The following is an 18,311-nucleotide window of genomic DNA, read 5'->3' on the forward strand; positions in this document are numbered from 1 at the left end:
ACCCCCCACTGGAGATGTGCCTGCAACCAACGTACAAGCCCTTGACCGAATTGAACCCGGGACTCTTCAGCCCCCAGGCCGATGCTCTATCCAGTGAGCCAAACCGGCTAGGGTGTCCTTTATTTTATAAACAGTGTGATGGCACTTGCTTCACTTAAGGTCCTTGGCAAAATAAAAAGTGGATAACATGTCAGTCCCTATTTTTGAGGGGTGGGGGCAACCTGACTGGTCTGAAACTTGAGTCGGGGAGCCATTGGCACAGCAGAACCCTGTACACTGGCAGGCGGGGAACTCTTCTGAACTTCAGAGGTATCATCCATTGAACTGCTCTTTAGGAGCGATGAAACAAATCCAAGTAATGTGGGGAAAAGGGCAATTGTGGGAGTAATAGGTGTATTCATTGGCACAGGTGTGCCTAGTTAGGCAAAAATATAGCAGGCAAAGTTCTGGCTTCCTTTGGCTCCTGCCCCATCCTCCCAGCAACCCTCTAGCCCAGCCGAGGGCAAACTACGGCCTGCGGGCCGGATCCGGCCCGTTTGAAATGAATAAAAACTAAAAAAAAAAAAGACCGTACCCTTTTATGTAATGATGTTTACTTTGAATTTATATTAGTTCACACAAACACTCCATCCATGCTTTTGTTCCGGCCTCCGGTCCAGTTTAAGAACCCATTGTGGCCCTCGAGTCAAAAAGTTTGCCCACCCCTGTTTTAGAGGCAGCCTAACCGCCTGCTTTGGAAGAGTCTCTTTTCTTCCAAGGAAGAGCATGAGTCAGGTGTTGTGTATGTGCGAGAGAGTTTCCAAATGCGTCCGGAAAGAAGGCTAAAAAGAGCTAAAATACATTGTGTAAAATTATACCAACCCCCTTTCTAAGTGTCTTACATATAACTACTTTAGTCCTCATAACATGCCTGGAGATGGTATTATTAATATGTCCAGTTTTCAGATGATAAAACTGAGGCACAGAGAGTGAAAGTAACTTTCCCAAGGTCATCTGCTGAGTGGTGACTATCCTCGTGGTTGTCTCTGCCCATCTTTTCCCTCTCTCTGCCTTTCACTCTGGTGTCTGTTGTGATGATCACTCCTGCATTCGGATCACCAGAGCTCTACTCTCGGAGCCACGGAAAACAGCACAATGTATCTTCATCTCCTCACAAACACATAAGACTGGCTTGAGGGTATTGTTCCTTGGTAGCAAATATTGAGATCAAAGTAGGGCTATCTCCCAGCAGAGTTGTGAAGCATACACTTTGCTTTGAAGATGAGGGGGTCTCAAACTTTTTATTGTGGAACATTTCAAACACTCAGAGAAGCAGAAAGAGTAATAGTACAATCCATCACCAAGATTTAGCAACTGTTACCATGCTGCCATATTTGATTATTCTGTGTATTTTTGTCTTGGGCCATTTTAAAGTTAACAATAGATATCATGATGCTTCATTGCAAAATGTATTAGCTTATTACAAAGAAGAGACATTGTCCAACATTAATATCATATCATCATACCTAACTAAGGTCAAAGGAGTTCTCTAATCTCATTTAACATCCAGTCTGTGGGCTCATGTCTTCTGTCTCTATCTCTCTGTGTAGAAGGCAACACTTCTGCTTCTCCAACCCTGTGTCTCCCGGCCCAGTGCCTTTAATACAACTATGTGCTCACTTCCACAAGACCCCTGCTGAGTTCTGGTGATGGGAATTCTAGTCTCCTTCCAGTATCCCTCAAGTCCCACCACAAATACTCTGACCCCAAGAACAAAGAGGAATATGTGGACATGTCCATTAGACATCATCACAGCAAACACAACACATTTAAGGAAAGACTGTGAGCCATCAATTCAAAATTAGAAATTTGATGGATATCCCTAGGAATTGTTAAACAGTCAAACTCCTTGAACCTAATGTATGCATTGGAGGCCAACATTAGTACACTATAACCTACCTATATTTTCAATTCACATCAAAGTAATAGACTGGTGATATGTATGAGAAAGAGAGAAGAAAGAAGTTCTATAGAGAACACTGAAGGTGGAAAATACAGAACAACTACGAGCCTAATATGGTTGAGCACAGGCTGTGTTGCTCTGAATGGACATGAGAGCACAGAGTTGTAGAACCAAGCTTGCTAATACATATTAGACCCCAGCCACAAGCAATTTCCAGTGCATTCCTCCACTTCCTCCAATAGTAGGCACTGTCTCTACCCAGTCATGGAATGGTTAGGGGTCTGTTCCATCCATTTTTTACCCGATTACAAAGTCTCTCTTTTCATCCCTCAACTAGTAGTTGTGGTTACTCCTGATCATTCTCTGTGATAAACAACTCTCCTGTTTCCTCTGACTGGGAGCTAGAAGAATTGCCCAGTATCTATGAAGATCAGAAGATTTGTACACTCCAAGGAACAGATTAAGCAGGTCTCCCACGTTTCTCATCACTTTGCATCTATTATTTAAGAAGAAAGAGAAAAATTCCTGGCAGGAAGCAGTCAAAGGCAGAAGTTTGAAAGAATATCAAGAAGGAAATTGGCTCCTTGCCATTAAGTCCCACTAATCCCCAAACAAGGACCATCTTTCATCCATTATGTTATTTATTTAATATTTGGCACCTTCCTAAGTCCTGTGGATGCAATGGTGACCAAGACAGGATGTATATGTAGAGTTTACATTCTAGAAGAGAGACAAGAAATTGAAATGTAAATAAATTAAAGCACTTTAGAGAGTGAGAGTAGTAGATGATGAAAAATTACAAGCTGCAATGGGGCTGGGGAATGGGGTGGGGAGAGCAGTACTTTATAGATTGGGTCAGGAAAGGCCTAAGAGGTGACATTTAAATTGAAACCTGAAGAAGGAGAAGCTATTTCCACTTTTGAAATTATTTGGGGGAAGAACATTCCAAAATGCAAGTGACGTGTAAGAGGGTCTCTCTGCCTCCATGTGCCCTTTTCCTTCCCCATGTGCACCTTTGGGATGGGTGTTATGGAGAAGTAAACTCTTTCTGTATGACCTTTGCAGCCTCACTCAGCACTCTCTCCTTGCCTCTTTATGCATGTCTGCACTTTATCAATCTTTAGCAGTGCTCCTTTGAATAAATAAAGTCCTAAGACATCACACACACATACACACACACACACACACACACACGCACACACGCACACATGCGCCTGTACAGAACTTGAGTTGAAAGAGACAGGAACAGTAGAAGGTACTGGTTATGCTTCAGACCCAGGTGACCCTATGATATGCTTCCTCATCTGAGAATTCCACTGACCATAAACACAATCCTAACCCATCAACTCCTAGCTGATCTGTTTCCCTGCAATTATTATCCTCTCCCTCTAACACATTTTGATTCTATCTTCCAGGATACTGTTGGAGCACTCTACCCTTCCAAATATTGGTTAACTTCTCACCATTCACGCTAATATCCAGAGCCCTATACATAGCATAAAATACCATTGGCGATTTGAAGTTAATCTCCCTAGCGAGGGTGATCTCTTCTCCCATCATTCTTTCTTCTCTGAATGAATCCTGAATTTGCTAAGCTCTAATTTTTGGGCTGTTCTCTCCAAACATTTCAAGAATATGGCTTTCCCAATGTGGTGTCTGGCATCTGAATGTTCTTCAATGCCGATGCCCCCACTACCTAGGCCTGCCTGGAAAATGTCTATAAAGTATTGTTCAAGACAGGCCAACACGTCCTTATCTTTGAAACCTTGCTTGGATTCACCAGGCCATATTTTTCACCCCTTCTGCTGCACCCATTTTTGATAGCACCTCCTGCTGGTTTTGGAATTCTTCAGGAATACTACCAGGTCTGTGCATTGTTGGTTCCTGTCACCCCAGCCTTTCAGATGCCAGCCTCAGGGGTTTGACCTGCTGTTCAGTTTATGATCCAATATTCGCATAGCTTCTCTCTCATCTCCTTCAAGTTTCTGCTCAGATGCCATCCTCACTGAACCTTATATACCCCAATACCTTGGACAGCAACCTCTGCCTCATGGTGCTTGGTATTGTCCAACATCACCATACAGCTGATCCTCATTATTTGCAAACTCACCTTCTACTTGCTAAAATGGGTTTGGGGTTTGTAACTCTGAAATGTATACTTCTGCTTTTGAAGTCATGTGTGGACGTACGCCGAGAACAAAAGACACATCCGTTCACAGCTGAGGGGAACAAGGTCTCTCTTTGCTTCCTGTCTCAGCTCTCATATGGAAACAACTGTACTCTTTGCAGCCTAGTTAGTACCTGTGTTTTGCATTTTTGGATGACTTAGTGGTGATCTTGCTGTTTAAAGTGCCCCCCCCCGCCCCCCACACACACAGATAGTGGTGATGTGCTGCCCAGGGTCCCTAAGTGTAAGAAGGGTGTAATGTGGCTACAGAAAACCTGTGTGTTAGATAATCTTAGTTCAGGCAGGAATTACAGTGCTGTTGCTGTTCAATGGTGATGAATCAGAAACATATACTATATGAGGTGTCTTTAAACAGAAACACACATAAAATAAGGCTATGTTCCGATCGGTTGATGAAAATATTGTGACCAAAGGCTCACAGTAATCTAATCCTGCCTTCCTCCTAGGAGCAATAAGCACTCACAATTCACCAATTCAGTGTCTCTGGCATTTTTAAATAGAATATAACAGTGGGTAATAAGAACTGGATGTATTTACTTTTATATATATATAAATGATCTGCCTCTCCCCAGAAAAATGTAAGCTCCATTAAAGCGGGGACTGTATTGCACATCAAATGGCTATATTTCCCCTCCCCCTGCCTATCACAGTGTCTGACACATAGTAGGTGCTCAATAAATATGTGTTGAACTGCAGTGAACCAGAAGTTGTTCAAAGATAGAGGGTATGTTTCCCTACCTTTGTGCCACTAGTGTTTAACCAAGCAACTAGCACGTTGTAAATTCCCAGTACCAGTTGAATAAATGAATAAAGGAATGAATGAATGGACTCAATGTCTGAACCCAAAATAACAGCAAAGCCTGGATTTGAGCTAGAGCTTTTCATCCTGGAACCCCGCGTACTACTCTGCCACTATTTTAGCACGATTGCCTTATTTGTAACATTATCCTTAAGACAGATTTTGATGCACAGCTTCAATCTTGGATGCATCATTGCACCGCATCTGTAATATGCTCTGGAATGCTCTCATCCCTAATACACTGAAATTGCAAAATACACAAAAGCTTTTCCATGCCCAGGCAAAGTGCATTACAGTACAAAGCAGACATTTTTGATGCAGTAATACAGTGCACCCTTCTTTTCCCAAGGCAAAATCTATTTGGCCTCCATCACATTGCCCAGATTTTAACTTGGCCAAGCTTAAAGATATTTCAAAACAGACATAGTCTATTTTGCTTCAAATAGATCTTCTAGGAACCTCGTAAACCTCTGCTTGATGCTTTATACCTTAAAGTACAAATTAGATTTTTTAAAGAAACACTAGAACGTTCATTGACTGTTTTCATGACAGAATTGAAAATTGATTAGTCAGTGTTAGCCAGGCTCTCTGGACCCTCCTTGGATGTTAAAGGGGGAGAAAAGGATGCTGTGGTTTAAAAGTTACAATGAAATCTGATAGCAATGGTTAGCTTTGTACACAGTGGCACCGAGGGGGGAAATGGAAATAAAAAGATGGCAAAGTTCCCACTTTTGTCTGTATGTGAGAGTGTGTGTGTGTGAGTGTGTGTGTGTGAGTGTGTGAGTGTGTGAGTGTGTGTGTGTGAGTGTGTGAGTGTGTGAGTGTGTGTGTGTGAGTGTGTGAGTGTGTGAGTGTGTGTGTGTGAGTGTGTGAGTGTGTGAGTGTGTGTGTGTGAGTGTGTGAGTGTGTGAGTGTGTGTGTGTGAGTGTGTGAGTGTGTGAGTGTGTGTGTGTGAGTGTGTGAGTGTGTGAGTGTGTGTGTGTGAGTGTGTGAGTGTGTGAGTGTGTGTGTGTGAGTGTGTGAGTGTGTGAGTGTGTGTGTGTGAGTGTGTGAGTGTGTGAGTGTGTGTGTGTGAGTGTGTGAGTGTGTGAGTGTGTGTGTGTGAGTGTGTGAGTGTGTGAGTGTGTGTGTGTGAGTGTGTGAGTGTGTGAGTGTGTGTGTGTGAGTGTGTGAGTGTGTGAGTGTGTGTGTGTGAGTGTGTGAGTGTGTGAGTGTGTGTGTGTGAGTGTGTGAGTGTGTGAGTGTGTGTGTGTGAGTGTGTGAGTGTGTGAGTGTGTGTGAGTGTGTGTGTAGCCCATTTCTCTCCTAAGATGCTCTGAGGGCTGACAATGAGAGAGCAGAAGCCCCTCTATAGCAAAAACTCAATACATATTAAGCACTTCCTAGGTGTTACACAGTTCCTAGCCATTAGGGGGAAATGGCCTCTTCCATCCTGACACTCACAGTGCTCACGTTCCAGGCACACGTGAGAAATGAGTGACTCACCCTTGATGTGTGAAGTATGACCAGAGAAAAGTAGAGAGGCCACCAGAGAGGGGGCAGGGACACGTTGTCTGGAGGGGTCAGGAAAGGCTCCTGGAGGGACGGGGCTCTGGAACCAGTTGAGGAAGAGGTGGCTGACATTGCAGGGAGGGGACAAGTGTGAAGATTGCGCTTGAAAACCATTGATAGCTCCTTCACAGCCTCTCAACTCCAGCAAGTCTTTGGACATCATTTCGTTCAACACCATTTCAGTACAATGCAGATGAGAAAAAAAATCATTCCAGCCAGGACTACTGTCTGTGTGGAGTTCACATGTCCTCCCCATCTGTGTGGGTTTTCTCCAGGGACCCCAGTTTCCTCCCACACCCCAAAAATGTGCAGGAGAGGTGAACCGGCATGTCTGAATTGTCCCAGGATGAGTGCGTGTTGGGGTGAGGGCCCTGGGGATGAAAGGGTGTCCTGCCCAGACTGGGTCCCACCTTGCACCCTTAGTTGTAAGGACAGTCTCCAGCCATCTGACCCAGCACTGGAATAAGTGGGCTGGAAAACCATTATCTAACTTGTTTTTATTCATCTTTCTCAAATGTATGTATAGTGCACATGTATTTCAATGTTTACTATTAGAAGTGTTTTGGGGTCTTTATTTAGAAGTTTGGTGATGCTTTTGTGGCCAGAAATATGTCTAGGAACCAAAATCTTGTTCCTTTCATTTCATTACACATCATTTCACTTAACATCACAGTTTCCAAAAACCTATCAACAACATAAAGGGAGGACTTAGTGCACCACTGCCTTTAGTTAGTGTTCAAGGCCTTTTGGAGGAGCTTCTGTTTGGAAGCGAAATAACCACAGGAATTGTGTCTTCTTTATCACTTTATCTCCGGTACCTTGCCTTTAGTATGGCCACATGCATATTGACTGAAGTAATCACCTGGCCCCTCCTTCCCTGCCAGCCCGAGACCCCACACCCTCTGACACACTGTTCCATGAGTCCCTCCTTTCTACAGTTTCCCATTCTTCGTCATCCCGATCGGACACCCATTGCACTGAGAAGCCTTCCCAGACCGAGTGTAAGTACATTGCCATTTAAAACACAATGAATTGGCCTTTGTAAATATCTTAATGCACTTATTACTCCTGCTGTCAGCATTTCTCCCACTGTAACACAAGTTCCAAGCAATAGAGCCATCTCTGACTCATCTCTCTGCCCCATGGAGCAAGCACTTGGCACATTTTTTCTGAAGTTTTCTAGGCTGCTGCTTTTCTATTCTTGCAATGGCACCACTATTGTCTGGAAATATGGTAGACTGGTCCCAGCAGCCTCAATGCCCCCTCATCCACTGAACAGCCTCCCTCATTCAACCTTGGTGGAGGGGCCAGTTTACTTTGGGGTTTTCTCTCAATGGAAGTCTAGTCTATGAGTTCATGCCTTATCCTTATCATGTTAAGTAGAAGGAAAAATAAAACAAAGGAGATGCCAGCCCCTTGCTGATGGCACATGGCAGCCTTCTGCACCTGCTAGAGCATAATCTGACTGTACAATAAATGAGAAAGGCACGAACAACTTGCAGACTTCAAAGCCTGTTTGGCAAGGCCAACATGCATCAGAGCGACTAGAATTTAATAGGTGTGAAGTGATATTTTTGTTGGATGGATGGCTGGATGGACAGAAATTCAGATCTTGGGGTTTTTGCAAGTGGATTATAATGAATGGTGATTGGGAATCCTGAGTTCTTTAACTGATTGATTGCATTTCCACCCCTGCCAAGTTCTAATGTCAAGAAGTCTGACTAAGTAACATAACATAAGGACAAATAGTCTGGCATTCTCCTGGTAGATTGTGGTGGCAGAGTTGGGGGAAGAGCTGCAAAGATGTAAAAAGGTCTCTCTCTCTCTCTCTCTCTCTCTCTCGCTCTCTCTCTCTCTCTCTCCCCTTTTAGATCAGAGTAACCTGCATAATTGTGAATGACTCATTTTTTTGGTAATCATGTTCTTTATTCGTATTCTTCTGCATCTTTTTGGCTGAATATTGTGCTACTCTTAGATCATAGTCATTTTAAAACTATTTAGGAGAAATCATTATGAAATGAATTATCTTTCAAAAAATACAGGGAGCTTTCTGGCTTATTTGAAATCCTGAATAAGAACTAATAGTTGAGGGTAACATCTACTCTTTTGCCATTAAGTGGTAAGCTAAGGGCCATTTACTGATGAAACCAACCAGCAGGAAACAGGTCATTGATTACAGAATTACCAAAAGTATTCCTTTTAGTTTTACTAACTGCAAACTGTAATATGAAGTATCCCTTCCAGTTAAAATATTTATGGCTACAACAACTCTGAACTGTGCTTGACAGGGAAGCCATAGTGGGAGAAGGCAGCACAAACACCGCTTAGAATGGGTTCCTGGGCCGGTCAGTTTGGACCAAGTTTCATCAGGCAATAAACCAGTATTCCAAAGTTTGGTCTGCATTACAAATGACTTAAGTAACAGGCAGGATCAAGAACTAAGAAACAGGAGGATTCCAAGATGACTGCAGAGTAGGTAGAAGATACACTCACCTGCTCCTGGTGCCAAACCCGATTTACAGCTAAATTATAGGGCAGTCAACCTGAATAACCAACTGAAGGCTAATTGAACATAAATATTATAACCAAGGATTTATAGACGAAGCCACATAGAGTCTGGTAAAAAAGATGGAGGCAGGGAAAGGGCTGGCCCCCGCACTCACATGCATCTGCGGAGAAGGTGGAGGGATAGATGTCTCTGTGCAGAAGTCCCCCCACCCAAGAGCAAGAAGTCTCAATCCCATGCTGGGATCCCCGACCCAGAGTGCCAGAGCCAGGAAGAGGAGCCTACATAGCATATGGCAGTGAAACTCAGTAGGGATTCGGTCTTCATGGGAGAGAAGAGAGGCTGCTAGAGACCCAGGTGCCATCTTCCCAAGATCCAGCGCAACTATTGTTACAATACTAGCCTGGGGAGTGCACTGCCTGGTCCTACAATTACGGGGGACACCACCTTGCACCCAACAGGAACCTATGCAATACACTTTTTCTGGAGAAGGTCTTGGCGGAAACTCAGACAGTAACTGAGCCGTGTAGCTTTGGAACTGGGGCCATTCTTCCCAACCTTGCATGACAGCCTGTCCTTCCCACCACCGGTGGCCCCAACCTGCTAGGCTCAGCCCCACAAGGAGATAGGACTGCTGCACAGAACTGGGACCTTTGGAGTGCATTTCCCTGGGAGGCTCTTGTCCTGGACTCAGATGGGCACTGGGCTGTGCAGTTACAGCTGCATGGGGGGCATTCTGACCTGCCCTGCAAGCTCAGCCCATTCCACTCCCTATAACTGGAGAGTAATCTGACTGGTCCTTCTGACAACTGGTGGTCCCACCCTGCTGAGCTTGTCCTGCAGGGGGACCAGGGTGTTGTGCAGAGCTCATCTCGCTGGGAGGCTCACGTGTGGGACGGAGACACGTGCTGGGTTGTGGGGTCGAGGCGCATGGGAAAGGCTATATATTGCCCACCTGTAGGCTCGGCTGATTCCACCCCCAATAGGAGACAGTTGTGATCTATCCTCCTGAGTCCAGGTGGCCCTGCCCTACCGAGCTTGCAGAGGTTGGTTTCACTCAACCTGAACCTGCAGCATGCTCCTTCCAGGGGAGCTAGGGTCAGAGACTCTGGCATAGACTGAGTGGTATGGCTCTGGAATAGGGGCCACTTTCACCCCATTGAGTGCCAGACCATGCTGTCCCCCAAGTAGAAGACCCATGACCCCCAACCCCCTGATCCCAGTCACCTGCCCTATTGAGCTCATGCCTTGTGGAAGGGTCTGAAGGATGTGACCAGCTGGAGCCCATTCTACAGTCTCTCCACAGGAGGCTCACAAGGAAGACCAGGTGACCACAGGGAGTAGCAGTGTGGCCAACAGGAGGAGGCAGACCTCAGGGTGCCTTGGACCTTTTACGGATCTGCCCTGGTTCAGAACTGGAGGAAGCTGACCATTGCACACAGCTTGGCACCTCCCATGCACACCCAGACCCAGTAGAAGCAGCCACAAACAGCAAAATGTGTGGTAGCTCTAGACAGGTAGCCCAAGGTCGGTTACAGGGAGTGTCTGAAATCAATCTGCACTGGAACCCCACCCAAATGGACCCAGAACCAACACAACCAGCGGTGGGCCTCAGACCACCAGAGCACGATCCAACTAACACAAGTGGCACACCCAAAGGGAGATCCCAGCAGGCACCAGACCCTGCTGGAAACAACCCCACCTCAGGGGAGAGCTGCCGCAAAGTGGCTCATACACTGTCATCAAGGTCTATCCTTATAGCCAGCCAGCCTGAGGGTTAACCCCATCTGCAAACAGGCCAACAGCACTCAAGACTCAACTACAACAGGAGGGAACACACAACCTGCACAGGAGACATTCTGGGAGCCCCTAGCTCAGGTGATCAGGAAGATTGAACTACTGAGCCCCAGAAGAAAACTCCAACATAAAACCACCATAACAAGTTTGGGAATCATAGCAAATCTAGATAATACACAGTGACAAACACAAGAAGGCAGACAAAATGGGGAGACAAAGAAATATGCCTCAAATAAAAAAGTAATCCCCAGGAAAAGAAATAAATGAAATGGAAGCAACCAAGATACCAGATGCAGATTTCAAAACACTTATTATCTGGATGTGCAAGCAATACTATCTATAATTTATAGTAGGAGTATGAAACCACCTTGGGAAGGATGCAAACCAACATCAGAGTAATAGCTTTGGTGGGTGGAGGAGGGGAGGATTGCAGTGGGGGTGGGGAAGTGGGAAGGGTTCTCACCAGGTTTTATTTCCTCAGGATGGACAGAAGGGCATCTGCAGCACAGATGTCAATACATCAACACGTGTTGTACTCTGGACTGTGATAGACTATTGTTTTCACCTTTTGTGGATGTTTGAATCACTTCATATACACCCTTATACATGCGTACATCTATACATACACATTTAATTTTTTTAAAGAGCTCGAGAGACAACATGGAATAATGTCAATGAACTATAGAATGCCTTCTGGTTTAAAAATAAAAAAAAATTGAATATGTGGTGGGGGAAAGGTCTGTTTAATTTTACTTATTCAGTGTTTCCCATAATTCAATGCTTCTTATCCCTGAGACTTTCCCCTTTTCTATTTTTTTTTTTTATTTCTGATCATCTGGATTATACAAGTTTCATAGACCACACTTTGAAAAATGAAATTTTTTGAGACAAAAAGGCTCAAAAAAATTAAAGAGAACACAACCAGTTCACTGAAGTTAATGTCAAATTGAGTTTGACTTGGACCAACATGAAGAATAAGTTGGAATGTCTGACCTTTCTTAAGTAGCAAAGGTATGCCAATCATTCAAAAGCCAGGGACCACACCCTGCCTCCTTGTAGACATCATTTCAAGAGAAGTTGCTGTGAGAACTACTGTTGTAGATAACGTAAAATTCAGTAGGGATCATACCTACTCCTTAAACCTTATAACTTCATAAGAAAAAAATTCCAGCTATTTCAAAATAAAAAAGTCTATTTTGCAAGTGTTTTACTGCACAACTATTTTGAGTGAAGCGTTTTCTTTTCTAGACCATAAACTGCATTGCTATTCAAATAAATGGAATTATTGGATACCATAGAAGTACTTATTTACTCATAAGGCTATAATGGTTTAAAAATAAACAGTGTAATACATTGGACATTGATCTGAAAAGTACAAAAGTTGCCATCCGAGGACCTGCACACCATAGTACTGTTTTGCTGCAGTGCTCCTAAGTTCTCCTGAGAAGGCAGCATGCACCGAGGGTAATCACTTGTATGACACTTTATAATTTAAAAATAAGTTCATGCATTATGTTACCAGGTAAGAAATGGGTATTTCATACATTCATGCAACTCACAGCCCACAGGGTGACAATTTTTCTACTCATTTTACAAAGGCCCCAAGAAGTTCAGTGTCAATGAACTGGTCTAGGTCCCACCTCAGGTAACTGACAGAGCTGAATCAGAACCTGGGTCTGTGAAGCCAGACCCTTCCCTTGTAAATTGGGGATTATAAGCAGCACTCACCTCGAGGCTCCTGGAGAACACACGATGACCCATGCCAGGCATTGATGAATTTCCTTTATCATTATCATTTCTAACTTTTTAAAATGTAACTTCACCTTGATTATAGTTTAGTACAAACCAGTGCTCAGCTTAACAATGCAAGGGCAATATTTTCTCACTAACTTTGTTGTCAAATACTCCTCCTGGGTGTTTTAAAGTCACCTGTCTAGGGATTTCAGATGTTTGGCTTTTTTTGCTATACAGTTATGCTCATATAGAAAACAATCTTGATTAGTCTCAGAGAGATGGTCTGACGTTTAGGTCAGTATAAGCTTCTGGGTTGGTTTGTCCCCCCCCTACCTTTGTCCTGAGGACAACTAACACCTTGGCATTTGACAAGGCATCCAGCGACTATTTGTTGCCTCTTTGCATTGGGGTTTTCTAGCTATGACACTACAAACAGGCTTCAGAGTAAAAGAAAAACTACAACATCTTTAGAAAGTTTTTTCTCCTTATACTCAAACCACGCATTTTGTTGAAGACAATGAAGGCTGCGATAACACAGGGAACCTTTTGAGAAGACTCAGCAGGATCACTGAAGTCATGTGTTTAATGAGTGAGGATGCATCATCACCAGTCTCATGATCAGATTTCCCATGCAACCCTGAATTTCACGTAATTCTATTTTTCCTTTAGTTTTAGCTAATTAATACAACACGATTTATTAGAGAAATGAGTCTTCAAAAGCCAGCATTTCTCAGGAGTGTCCAAATTTTGAATCCAGAAAATCAGAGCCGTCTTTTTGTAGAGTGTAGATGTGCTATATTACATCTGTAACATACTGGCTGCATCACTCAAAGTTTAGATACAAACCCTCTCTTAGGGTGTTCTTGTGCCTTCTCTGTTCCTCTAAATTTACAGATAGATCCCTACTTAGGAGTTCTGGAAGAATTCTTGCTACTTGTGTGTGTGTTAAATGAACAGTACTATTTAGAATCTAGGAACAGGAAGTAAAATAAATCATCCGTAAATGGTACATGAACTTACCTTGTGTCCAACAGCGGTGGGTGCAAAACTGCTAAGATTTCATGAATACGGAGCATACCACCTCACAGCTACCGTTTCACTTGGTACTGAGAAGCAGGACATAAAGCAGAGTCATACCTGGGGCCTTGGGGTCTGTTTCCAGCATAAGGACAGGAACGCGTCTGATTTTCTCACCAGGTGCTCGTCAGTGCCCAGCCTCCTGGCTGGCAGGTGGCAGGCAATCGGCACGTCTCTATGGAATAAATGATTGAATGAGTGAGTGAGTGAAGGCGAAATCACTGTACCCAACAGAAAAATTATTTATTCTACATTTAAGGGAGGGGGGGAATGTAGGCTGTGTTGAGGCACGTGCCAAGATTGAAGTAGCTTCAAACCTTGATGAAAATAGGTCTGCAAATTACCACTTACAACTTATTATGATAACACTATAAAAGTCAATCTATAGTCGTTTGACTCTGCATCAGAGCTGGAGAAGGCACTTTGATTGACCAAATCTTTGGTCAACCCAAGTCAATTCCAGAGATGCGGGACAGATCTTTCCCAGGCAAAGGCCTTTTATTATGAGAAGGTCTGGGAGCAGAAGACACAACAAAACCCAGTGCCACATGGGTGGGCCTTTTACTGGTAAGCTCGGGCTGGCTAATTAGAAAGCATGATATCCACTGATAATCTTGCTAACGTTACAAAGCATCAAGCGGAAGGCTGGAGCCATCTCAGAACAGAGAAGAAATAGTCGCAGGCATCCAAAGTGATCGGTGTGTTCCTCAATGGTGCATCGTTTCCATTTTTACTGTGCACCCAACTCATCACAGATATTATAATTCTGCTTCTGCCTTTGCAAATATAGGGTCATGGCACCACTGACTTTTTCACATTTTTCTTTCAGGCCCTGCTGCAAAAAAGAAGTATGTCAGTTATAATAACCTGGTTATCTAAGCTGTTCCATGCCTTGGGACCACGGAGGAGGCAGATCCTCAGTTATTTTGTCATCCAACCTGGCATAGGACTCTTTTGGTCCTGCCTGCTGCCCATCACTGGAGGAGCATCCTCCGCCGGAAGACCAACGTTAGAGGATCCAAGTGTCCTAGCAGCTGCTTTATGAAATATTCCTACTTTATCTTGGCTTAATAAGTCACTGGCATCAGCACTGCCAACTTGGCTGCAGTTCTGGACCTTCCCGACGGAAGGGAGTGTTGAGACTCAAGTCCCACCCAGGCTCTCTAGGACGAACCGCTGAGAGCCACAGTGACTGTTTTGGGGGCTGACCCGTCTTTCTACGTATGTACTTCCAGGTTGCAAGGTTTTGAAATTTTCTGTATAGTTTGTGAGGACTTTTGCACTTTGCCATCCGATGTTGTACCTCGGTTCACTGTTTGTTTTCAAATGCCCTGTTTTCATAGAGCCCTATTCTCTCAGACGGCAAAATATTGGGGGAAATTTTAAGACAAAATTTTCAAAAGATCTCGGCGGACTAAAATATATATTTAAACCGCCTACACACATGACTGTACTAGGTATAATTATGATTATAATACCATCGCAAATCATGTTATTTTTTTTAAGACAAAAAGATACTTAAAGACCAATAACTGTGCTGATATAGTAGGTCCCACCTATCTTTCGATAGGTCACACAAAAGGAAGGTAGAGGCTGAACTGAATAGAGGTCTTGTTCGGAATGCATGCCGGTAATGTATTTTACAGTACATGTTAATAATACGTTCAATATTTGTATTTGTGTTCTCTTCTGTTATTTTATTTAGGGTATATGGATATTTTGCAATAATTTTAATAATGATCAAGCTCTTTGAAGAAAAGAATATGGATTTTTCATGTCTTGAGGTTTTGTTCATGCCCCCCTATGACTGACCAGTGTGATAAGGACTTTTAAAAAAAGCATGTATGTTTTTTACTGTTTGTAATAAGTACTTTCGTTAATCTTGCTGCTTATGTGCCAATTTAGTGGAAACACACCCTTGCTGAAAAATTCCTTCTTTCCATTCTCTTTCAATTCTGTGATATTGTCCAAGAATGTATCAATAAAATACTTTGGTTAACTTTTTTATTTTCTGCAGTAACTATTTTTAGTTGTTTTTCCCCTTTCAGTTACAATTTATTTCGTAAAATCTGAAGTTAGGGAACAATGGAACCCAAAGTTGTTAAAGGCACAAGCCGGAGCCCACAGCTGCAGACAGACCTCAAAGAAAGGAGCTCTACAAAGCCCACACATTTTGTTTTTACATAATTGAGGTTGAAGCCTGACAACCCTCCACATTTACTCAGCAAGTTACCTATCAAAAATACAGCAAAAATGCCAGACGGGACGGGAAAGTAAAGAAGAAATACTAGTTTCAATAAACAGCAATCTGGGGACAGTTACGTGAAAAGATAAATCCCTCCGCCAAACTTAAAGGACATAAGTGAGTAAAGATAACTCTAACAAAGCATTTGTCTATATTTGCAAACAGTTTCTGTGGCCATATCGTCGATGGCAAGACTAAGATTTGAGGCTCCCAAATCTCAACACTAGGGAATACCCTCATGAGTTAACTAATAGTAACTTGGGGGACAGAAGCACAAAAGACGATTTGCAGAATGATATTGGTGCTCAGCACTCAGGGATGGACCCCCAAAATCCAAAATGTATTTAAATGACCCCCTGTGCATCTCACTGATGAATTTCCTACTGTAACTAACAAAACCCACATCTGACTCCACCTTTGGCATCCACTGACCCCTCCCGCTGCCTCTCAGCTCCCTGGGCCCAAGTCACGTGTGTGCAAACCTAGGAAACTCGTATCAACAACTTACTGAGAAAAACTGAAATACCTCTCAATTTTCCCTTTCCCTTAATCACACCTCAAATGATAGACCATGGGGGGAAATGCAAAGCAAAACAAAAATGAACTTGGACTAATCACATGTTTAAGTTGGGGAGACAAACAACTTACTATAAAACCTGGCCCCCTCTCCTGCCAGCTGTCCTTGGGAATGTGACATAAACCTACTGAACCCATTTCCTCAGCCGGAAAATGAGTTACTATTACTCCCTATCTCCTAGGTCTAAGAGGATTGCAAGAAAAGCCTTTCACATGGCTAACTACCATGTGTGTTAGCTACGATCACCACCACCACCAATAGCATCAGCACCCATCAAGCTTGTTACCCTTTGTCTTAAAAATAACGTGTGTAGTGTTTCCCCATTGCAGGCTCTAAAGGAGAATCTGTACCATAGAATATGAGCAAGTCAGCCTGTCTTCTGGTCATTTCGTAGAAAAATAATTTTTTCCCCACAAAGAAGCTGCATAAGAGCCTATCCCAGGTATTCAAATGTCTAACCAAGAGTGTGGGGAAGCAGCAAAAGCAATTCCCTTTCGGTTTGGAAAGAGCAGGCTGCCAAAGACCTTTGCCCTGAGGCTGGATCCTCAGGGCAGAACTGAGGTTGAGTGATCATGATCATCACAAGGATAAAAGCTAAAGCTTCTACAGCACCATGTGCAAGACATTGTTGTTTTTTTAAAATATATTTTTATTGATTTCAGAGAGGGAGAGAGATAGAAACATCAATGATGAGAGAGAACCCTGCATGCCCCACACTGTGGATCGATCCTGCAACCTGGGCATGTGCCCTGACCGGGAATCCAACCATCACCTCCTGCTTCATAGGTCGATGCTCAACCATTGAGCATGCTGGCCAGGCAAGACATTATTTATATGCATTGTATATTTTATATATTATAAACTTTATGTATATAAATATCCTATGTATATTTCATAAACATCAATTTAATCTTCAAAATGAAGTTCTGACATTTTCCACAACCCCCATCACCAACACAATAGTTAATGAAAGTGTGCCAATAGTCACAGGACAGATCTAGTAGAAAGTATTGTCCTTAGAAAGCAATGAATGTCTACCCCCTCTAGCCATATAGGTTCCCTTGCTCTTCCTCAAATACACCAAGCCATTAGGTGGATATGGGTGACGTCATTTTTCTAGCTAGAACCCACACCTCTCACCCCCACCAAACAAAACAAAAAAGAACAAAACAAACCTGCAGAAATAACCAGCTTGTGTTATTTCCCTTTGCTCAATAAATAACGTTAAGAAGCTTATTTCTAGTTTCTTCGTAACCATCATCATGATGGAGATCTTTTAGGGGCCTACCAAACAGGGCAGTCAGCCATGCCACATCAGAGTGGATTCATCTTTCTTTATAACACATCATTATTGGACTTGATAGATTTATTTATTTTGTCAGTCTCTTCTGCAGCAACACCTAGAAGATAGGACATTCTCTGTTTTGCTCACTGCAGTTTCCCAGCACTTAAAACAGTGCCCGACAAGGAGTAGTCATTCCATAAATATTTGCAAAAGAATTGGTGAAAGGAAGAATAGATGGATATAAAGTTAAAGAGCTCTAGACTATGAAAGGAGGGCTGGAGGAGCCTGAGTCGGTGGGTGTAGCAGGCTCTAAGTCAAGGGAACTTGGGCTGGGTCTTTACGGACAGACAAGACTCAGGTAATCAAGAGAGGAGATGAGACTGAACACTTTACACTCAGCCAGGGCAGTAAAGGAGAGAGCTACTACTACTATTAGGCGGGGTTTCTTTTCATCAAAAGATGAACCACCTCCTTAGGAAGCAAAGTGGGAGCTTGAAGCAGACAGCTAGATATTCTACATCAGAAACCCTTTCAACTGGAGGAGGACAGGAGACACAGGGAGGGGTCTTAGCAGGAGAGCACAGGTTCAGAACTGGAACCAGAACCCCCA

General features: G+C 43.3%; 1 protein-coding gene across 1 annotated transcript in view; it reads left to right on the top strand.

The window, feature by feature from the left end:
• Positions 1-15,599, top strand: part of GRM7 (glutamate receptor, metabotropic 7) — a 758,177-nt gene extending 742,578 nt beyond the window's left edge. Inside the window, exon 10 of the mRNA XM_006758209.1 lies at positions 14,424-15,599. Coding sequence (XP_006758272.1) covers positions 14,424-14,473 — 50 coding nt within the window. The 3' untranslated portion in view covers positions 14,474-15,599. The remainder of the gene's footprint in view (positions 1-14,423) is intronic.
• Positions 15,600-18,311: the final 2,712 nt, after the last annotated feature.

The sequence above is a fragment of the Myotis davidii genome, unplaced genomic scaffold (genome assembly GCF_000327345.1).
Source record: "Myotis davidii unplaced genomic scaffold, ASM32734v1 scaffold73, whole genome shotgun sequence".
Classification (NCBI taxonomy): Eukaryota; Metazoa; Chordata; class Mammalia; order Chiroptera; family Vespertilionidae; genus Myotis; species Myotis davidii.